This window comes from Colossoma macropomum, unplaced genomic scaffold (genome assembly GCF_904425465.1).
Source record: "Colossoma macropomum unplaced genomic scaffold, Colossoma_macropomum, whole genome shotgun sequence".
Taxonomy (NCBI): domain Eukaryota; kingdom Metazoa; phylum Chordata; class Actinopteri; order Characiformes; family Serrasalmidae; genus Colossoma; species Colossoma macropomum.
Genome location: NW_023494807.1, coordinates 10341798 through 10350982, shown reverse-complemented (window position 1 = coordinate 10350982; position 9185 = coordinate 10341798). Strand labels below are relative to the sequence as shown.

General features: G+C 38.8%; 1 protein-coding gene across 1 annotated transcript in view; it reads left to right on the top strand.

Moving 5' to 3' along the window:
- The first annotated feature begins 324 nt into the window (after nucleotides 1-324).
- si:ch211-235m3.5 (BICD family-like cargo adapter 1) overlaps nucleotides 325-9185 on the top strand; it is a 35654-nt gene continuing 26793 nt past the window's right edge. Inside the window, exons 1-2 of the mRNA XM_036556128.1 lie at nucleotides 325-747; nucleotides 7280-7495. Coding sequence (XP_036412021.1) covers nucleotides 478-747; nucleotides 7280-7495 — 486 coding nt within the window. The 5' untranslated portion in view covers nucleotides 325-477. The remainder of the gene's footprint in view (nucleotides 748-7279; nucleotides 7496-9185) is intronic.

The following is a 9185-nucleotide window of genomic DNA, read 5'->3' as shown; positions in this document are numbered from 1 at the left end:
AGCTTTAATCATGCTAAGGGTTCTTAGAGTGTCCATGGCTCGATACAGAACCTTTTTTTCTTGACTGAAGAACCCTTGAAGAAGAGAGTGTACCAAAATGGTGGCAGCGAGGCTGTGACGTAATTTGAAAACTATCAATAGGTACAACAAATCATTTTTTTTCCTGTGTTTTTCTTCTTGTTTGTATGTTTATTTCTATTAGAGTCGCTGTTTAAACCGCCCACTCTTACAGCGGAGCCTGGAGTTTGTGGTCTGTGTCTCCACCTCCGCTGGCGGAGCGGCTGCAGGTGACAGGCCCGGCCCACTCCCTCTCTCTCCGTGACTGATGGAGCGAGCGCTCCTCCGGCGCTCAGGTTCATTCAGCACTGAGAGTCACCGCAGCAGCATGAGGCCTCGCCTCCTCCCTCACAACTCACACAACTAATACAGCGAACTGGAAACTCAGAAAAAGGGGTCTTTCTACGCTAAAAAACTACAATGAGCCGAGTGGAAGAACTTTGTTTCGAAGCCCACAGGATGGAGCTGCCGGAGGAGGAGGAGGAGGAGGAAGACTTCTACCCGTACGAGTTCGACGCCGAGGAGGAGCTGCCTGCTTACCGGGACGGAGAGGAGCTTTTAGCCGCTCTGCGACGGAAAGAAGAAGAGGTTCTGCTCGCTGCTCAGCTGGGAAAGGCTCTGCTGCTGGAGAACCGTCAGCTGAAGGAGGAGAGAGTGAAGCTCCATGAGCGGTACACGGACCAGGTGGAGGTGAGTGACGAAGCTTCTTATTTTCCGTTCCACCTTGAAGGGAAACTCCACTGATTTTTTAAGAAATTCTGCATAATGAAGTGGTTAAGATGTAAACAGTCATTCAGAGTGGTTTGGTGTGAAATGCTGTGTTGTAGAGAAACTTACTGAGTCAGAATGATTCAGAGTGGTGGTGATAGGAACCAGACGTCCACCTCTAAAAGCTCCCTCACAGAAAGTTATTACATGAAATGGTTAGGAATTCACTGTCTGATGACTGAGAGTATTTTGTGAGGCAAAATCGTCTCCTCATTTTAACTGTTTTAAATATTTTCTATTATAGATATATATTTATAATAAATAATATTTATCTGTTTTAAATAGTTTAACTATTTTGACATCATCAACATTCAGAAGACACGTGTAGGTTCGCTGGTGGTTTTGATAGTAAATAAAATGTCCATATTTGTGTTGTAGTCATGGTGACCCCTGGTTCCTATCACCACCACTGTAAAGAAAACTGAACTATTTCACACCAAACCACTCTGAATCACTCTGATTACATCTCACACACTGAATTATTAAGAAATTTTGAAAAATTGGTGGAGTTCCCCTTTCAACAGGGCAGGGTTATGAACTGCTTATGCCATTAATTGCAATGTGACATGATGTTTTAAGGATTAAATGGCATTATATTGACATGAGGTGACACGAAAGACATTTGCTCCATTTATAACACTGTAATGAAGCTCTATTTGCAATTTTCATACATATTTGTATTTATATATGTATGAATATTTATAGCTACAAAAGTCCTGTACTCAAAAGTACATATACCCTTGGTTAAATAAAAGTAAGGAAAAACCATGAAAGTAGAAGTTCGCTGTCTGTACAAAGTACAAAGTTATTAGCTTTTAGATATACTTAAGCATAAAACGTAAAAGTTGTCTTTGTGCCTTATAAGGTTCGTTATGCCTCCTATCAGTGTATTAAATGAAACAGGTGTGTCACTTTACTTTAAGGCCTCTTATGTAATAATAATTAAGCAATAATAAATGATAAAAGTAGAAAAAATGAGGTAGTAAAAATGAAAGTTCCCTGTCTGTATTTTCTCTTAGTATAAAATCACAAAATTTCTAGCTTTTATATCCTCTGAAAAAAGACCATTAGAATCATTAGGATTAAACCCTGATCATTTTGCTTTCTAATGGGAATTGGCTTAATGGTGACCGTTAGAGACCACTGGTTTCCTGTAGGACACTGTTAGATCGGATTAGAAACACTGTTTTTATTGGACATCATCAGAAACCAGCAGAAACTTTTAACTGGTTTCTGATTTTTTTTCAGCACCAAAGGTAAAAGTACTTTTAAGTGCCTTATAAATTTCATTACTTGGGAGTGATACTTCATAACAGTGCTATAAATGGACTTTGCTTTAAGACCTCTTACGTCAATGCAGTGTCTTTTACTTTATAAAACATATTATGTAATCTTGTGGTTAAAAGAACTCAGTGCAGAAGTATTGGTCTGTAAATATATCATTCAGTGTGTGTGTGTGTATGTGACGTGAAAGTCGCCTTCAGATAAAATGTTACCGAGATTTCTGTAGTGCTGTGTAATATTTCTGCAATAATTTCTGGTCATATTTCGCACCGTTCATCATATCATATCATTTAAAAGACTAAATTCTTGTTGAATGTCCACCAATGTCCCCGTCCCACCCCCACCTACCATGGAAAGGAAATGCTAAGCTCGCTCAGAGACCCTTACTGATACCACGTTTCACTAACTAATGCATCATGATGTGAAAGGAGAATGAGTTATGGTTTCACATTCACACATATCATTAGTATGTATATATACATATACATATACATATATATATATATATATATATATATATATATACACACGATACACCTAATATATTCTATTTGTATAGTGCCTTTCACAAAACCTTTACAAGCTTTACATTGGTGAGAAAAAATAAATTGAATTAAACGTGAATTTTATGGTGGAAAGAAATGAATGTGTAGGATTGGAGCCACAGCCACACACTCTTCAATGGTTCTTCAAGGGTTTTTTTGGTAAAAGCAATGACCATAAGTACTCAAAGAACCATCTGAATGCTAAAAAGGACCTTTGCATGGTCAAACAATTCTTGTTGTATACGGTTCTTTAAAGAACCCTTTCAAAACTGGTTCTATAGCATTAAAAAGGGATTTTGCTTTTTGCTAAGAGTGCACACAGGCATTATGCAGCTGTATATTTATATCAGTTTTTTGAATGTAATTGAACCTCATTTAACTGAGACTTGTTTCCAGAAACACCCATTATTTCATGAGGAGCTCAGTACATCACAAAGTTGATGAACATGTACAAACATGCTTTGATTAGAGAGTAAAGCCTGAGACACATAAAGGTCTTTTTTGGGGTATTGGATCAAACTTCTCTAGTCAATGTACGTGTCACTTCCTCTCCTCACTACCACTGTACATGGCGTCAGAACATGGATAAATGTTGTTTTCTCTCAGTTTCATCATGGTAGTGTGACTTTAGCACATTCCTGGTGCCTGATGAGACCTTGGGCCTCATTCACCAACCTTTCTTATGAAGAAATTTCTTCTTGAAACCCAGTTATACAGTGTTTATGAAGATTTAGACATTCACCAGTGTTCTTATTTGGGATTTGTTCTTAGGTAAGAACAGAATCTACACACACTTAAGAGCACAAAGGTGAGAACAGTTCTGCGCTTTAAGAACACGTAATGAATCTGACGTAGACTTTTTCTTAGGACCTTTCACAAGAACACACTTAAGAAAAACCTTGGAAGAAATTGGAGAATGAGGCCCGGTTTTCTTTTGTTTCATGGCAAGAGCAGAGATGGGTAGAGTAGAGTGAAACCATTCTCAGGTAAAAGTACTGTTATTTCAATCAAATAATGACTCGCACAGAGGCCTAGATCAGAAGTCCAATGTTAAGTGCTCTATAGAACCCCAGAACCGCCTCACCTCGCCTTCATCAGGAGAGGAAGTGAAGATTGTACAGCTCTGTTCTTCTCTTACTGAATCCTTTTGGTCTAAAATAAAATGCTAAAGCTCCAAGTTGAGAGCAGAACCCAGCAAAAACTAACTGCTAACAGGTAAAATGTAGCTGGAAGCAAAAATATTCAAATGGAAGTTAAAGTATTAGCATTTCAAAAAAAATAGGCAAGAATCAGCTGTGTCACTGTGCACAAGAAAACCGGTCAGTGCAAGATTCAGTTTCACCTCTCACATCTTTCCCCATAGTGTCAGACTCCGTAAACATCTCACCTGTCTCACTCTTCACATCTCACTGTGAATATTTTGTTACTTTACTCTGTCCATTCACGCTGCAGTCATAAGTAGGGTTTCAGTCAAAACAGAGCTCACTAACATAACAGTTTAATTATAATCAGTGTTGGAAAATAGTTTAATTATAACCATTTTTGGATTTAGAAACTCACACAAACATTATAAAGTGGGCCTTGAGAAAAAAAATGCAAGAAAAAAGTAGGATATGGGCCCTTTAAGGGTTCAGCTTTTAGAAGAGCTAAAAAAAAAAGATCTTTGAGCTGAGGCTGTATTTATTTACAGGCTGTATATTTTTACAGCGTATCAGTCTTATCAATATCCACCACAGCCTGTTGGTCTATAATCAAATCATACCACCATACTGTGTCATTATATTTGTTTGAAAGGGGCCCTTTTGTTCTCTGTCATTTATATTTTCGTCTGATGTGATTAGACTGATGACGTCACTGTTATGTAATTATGGCCATTAAGGCTGCAGAAGCAAAGCTGATCTCAGTGAAACTACAGGGCTGTAATATGTGCTGTAATTCTGTGCTGTGAATATTCTGGCCAACCTGACCTGTTTAGAGACTTTGGATGAATCAGGACATTTGTGTGATCAAACAGAAGTACACAATTTTGGTTAAAATAATAAATCAGTATAATTGTAGGATGGTACTTTGTGCATACCACACAGCCCTAGTGAGTTCTAGCAGGATACGGTTGTTATATCTCAATATCTTAATTCTTCTGTTAAAGGGGAATGGCACCCATTTTGCTAAATTCCTGCATAATTAAGTGGTTAAGATGTAAACAAAGTTATTTTGATTGGCTGTTCCTTGTAGAGAAACTTACCGAGTCAGAATTGTTCACAGTGGTGGTGAACCAGACGTCCACCTCTAAAAGCTCCCTCACAGAAAGTTACTACATGACTTGGCTCATGACAATTTTTGGCCTGAATAGTAAATAAAATGTCTATATTAGTGTTGTAGTCATGGTGACCCTTGGTTCCTATCACCACCACTGTAAAGACATCTGAACCACTTCACACCAAACCACTCTGAATCACTCTGTTTACACTTCACACACTGAATTATGCAGAAATTTTGAAAAATCACTGGAATTTCTCTCCTTTCTTTGCTATACAATACAACACTTTTTTTCTCCAGTACTATTCTGCCGTACTCAGCACTGTTAATGTTTTCTTTCTGGGTGAACAGCGAAAGTTATTGCACTGCATAACTTGCTAGAGCCTTTTGACCTCTCTCTTTTTGTTTGGAAGACTACTTGTTGCTAGGCAACAGCCCAAGAGCTAGGGCTGGGCAATATTTCAATTTATATTGTTATCTTGATAAATTATGTCACAATATGCTTTTCTGAGGATATCTTTTATGTCGTCAGTACTTGTAGACACTGACCAACTGCATGTTTCATTATAAAGAGAGAACATTAGTCCAGTTTTTGATTGTATTTTTTAAAATGTAGCACTACTGGTTCTTTCTTCTCAGTTCCAACTGATCAGATGTCTGAAAAAAATAATAATTGTGATCGAGTATTGTGAAAAATTCTTGAAGTATCACGATATTATATTTTTATATCGTCCACCCCTACCAAGAGTTCTAGATCAGTAAGGTGCATCATTTTACATGTATAAATATCAGTTTTTGACTCTGAGGTCAAGACTCGATTTATTTTAAGGTTAAATCGTGCTTATAATGTCTGATTTTGTCAAGGTCCTATTATATAGTACACACTATTTTGGCTTAGCAAAAATGCAGATTTCATTTCAAAATGCAAATGAGCTCTAAACAATACGGAAATAGATAGGCTGCACCCAGATGCCCAGTTTAGCCCACCAACAGTGGTTTTAATAAAAGATGGTAAATGAGAGACACTCACGAAAGTGAGAGGGGCACATCAGCTGCACATAGTAGATGTTTTGAACAATTTTTTTTTCAGTTGTTTAACATTGTATTTAAATATATCACTGCTGTCGGAAGAAAACTTCGTATTTCCATTTTTGTCGTTTTTCAGGTTTGACATAATTTGAAAATACCTGATGCCCTTTCCATTGTATGCAAATTTCATATATAATGAACCAAAAGAAACGGCACAAAATGACTTGGAAAAAAATCTGGTTCCATTGACTTACATTAAAATTAAAGTAGGTTTTTTCCTTCTCCTGTAAAGTTACCATTTTGGAGATGCGAGGTTTTCTTCCGACAGCAGCGAAATACAGCTTGGTTACTTCATTTGGTGTTCAGAGCATTAATGTCGTGCTTATAAAGGTGTGAAACAGCTTGTTCGTGTAAATCAGTTTACTGAGGCTGGACGACTGGGAAACCCTTTAGAGAATAAAAGTCTCGGGCCTGTTATATTTGCACACAGTGCCCACTTTATTGCCCCCATATTCAGCGCAGGATCTGCTTACACAGCTCTGGTTTGTCAGGAAGAGATGGATGCTGAAATGCTGCTGAAGTGCTCGGCGGTGCTGGGTGTTAGCAAGACCAGCCATTAAAATTTTAGTCGTTTAGCAACCTGAAAGAATGTCATTGTTGTCAGTGGAGGTATATCTTGCTCTCCTGCTCTCACGTTGCCCGTCCTTCCCTCTGTACACCCGGCAAAAGCAGTGATTTGAGTGGAGCCAGACTGAAATAGCCGAGCTGTGGATTTGTGGCATCACTGGGATGCAAACTATACTAAAATCTCAAAAATCCCCCCTGTTTAAATCCACAATATGACACAATTATGTGGACACCCCCTCTAATTATTCTGTTCAGGTGTTTCAGCCACTTATTGCTAACAGGTGCATAAAATCAAGCACATAGCCATGCAGTCTCCATAAACACTGGCAGTAGAATGAGTCATACTGAAGAGCTCAGTGACTTTAAACATGACACTGTCCTAGGATGCCACCGACCAATCAGACCAGAGCTCATTTACATATATCGGTCTTAGAAGCACAGCCTGTTTATTTCTAAGGGATGAAAAGAGGGTGAAAAATGATCATTTAATCCCACACAAATGTCACAAGTGGAAAATAAAACACAAGAAAGAATGTAGGACATGGGTTCTTTAGAAAACAGAAGGACCGTGCAGGCAGTGGATAGGTGATGTAGTCAGCCACTGTTTTGTCAGTAATTTCTGATGAATTATCCACTGAAGCTGGTAAGAATTCAACCCAGCTCCGCTGAAATAAGACAGGGAGGCTTGTTATAACCCGGGTGCTGTTCTGCAGGAGCTGGAGCAGGCCAGGCACGAGCTGCGGCTGAAGCTGCAGGGCTCCCAGGCTCAGTGGGAGAGCCAGGTGGTGGAGCTGGAGCGGGACGTGCAGGAGCTGAGGGCTCAGGTGGAGGAGCTGACGCAGGCGCTGAGCGAGGCAGAGAGAGAGAAAAGCCGAAACCAGCAGCAGCACGCAGAGATCAGCCAACAGCTCAGAGAACAGCTGCACATAGTGAGTCTCTCTCTCTCTCTGTCGCTCTCTCTCTCTCAAAATGCAAAACCAAGATTAATATAAGACAATGTAACAATTAAGAAGATAAAGTGTTAATTATCAATTAATAATATAAAAGTATATGCGATAATAAAACAAAACCTATTGAATATGTGTGTGTAGTTTATAACAGGAAAGAGAAGAAAAAAAAGTTCATTATGAAATATATTTATGTGAGTAAAAAGGGAAAAAAGAGAAGGAAATTCTGTCTGTCTCTTTCTCTCTCTCTCTCTCTCTCTCTCTCTCGCTCTCTCTCTTTCTCTCTTTGTGTGTTCTTCATGTGTTTCAGTTAGTGCTCTATAGTATAGTGATCATTCATTGTTGATGATTGTTAAACATACTGACTCAGTCAGCTCACTCCTTGTTCAGGTCAGCGTATTTGTGAAGGCAGGAAAGTTGAAATTCTCCTGAATCTTTCCTTTATTTAATCTCTGAGAAGTCCAGCAGTCCTGATCTGACCCACAACACCAGACCCGTCACTCCCAGCTGCCTTTTCTGTGCCAAAAAAAGCAGATAGTAGATAAGCAGTGACCTTACACAACACTCAGACTGACTGTCTCATTTTAAACTGCATCTGAGTAACCAATGACGACTGTATAAAGGACTGAGGCACATATTCCACATCAGCCATGCTTAACAAGCTGAAGCTGCACTTTTCTTTAGACTGAATAAGGATGACATCACTATTCAAGTAAATCAACACTCTTAACCCTTGTGTGGTGTTGATGTGTTTGTTACTCAGTGGTCTGGTGGATCCACTACATTATTGGATTTTTAAGTCAATACAGCCACAATAATTTATGTAAAAACACCAGATGTTTAAAATATCACAAGTGTCCAGCGTACGGTTCTCCTTTAGCAGCTGTAGCCAGTCAGCAGCCTGTCCATGTGGTCCACCCTCACACACACACACATATACAAACACACAGACACACACACACACTAACAGCAGGCCATGTAGGAGGAGAACAGAGTGAAGGACACAGCACCTCCACACTTTTACTCCTCGCAGGTTCAGCCCAACACCACATGTGTAATATAAATGTATGGGGGGTGAACAGAGTGAAGACACTGAAAATGGGTTATTTTATATGTTCTTCACAGAAAATAAGCAAAGGCCAAGAATCTGGGGTTGAAATGATAATAAATCACATCATTTTTTCTTTTGGTAAACATTGAAAAAGGGACCCACAGACCTGAACACCACACAAGGGTAAAAAAAAAAGATGTTTCTCCAAGGGTTCTTTAGTATAGACAATAGTTCATGCTTAAATGGTTCTTTACATGGTGAAATGGTTCATAAAAATGATGGAAAATATGTCATATCTGATTCTTTATAGCACCAAAAAGAGTTTTGCTGCTACTGTTACGATGTCAAGCTTGTAATAATAGAAGAACCCTTTGTGGTGCTATATAGAACCATAAACAACACATTTTCCATTAATACAAAGAACCATTTCACCATGCAAAGAAGCGTTTAAGCATGAACTCAAGTTTCCATTTTCTTTACTTAAAAAAACCCTTGAAAAACCACCTTTTTAACTGTGAATAGTGAAAGTATTGTGTTGAAAAAACAACAACAACAAAAAGCTCTGCCTGGGTCACTTTGCTGTCAGTAGCACGGCTCCTCTTCTTCCTTCTTCCTTCCTGA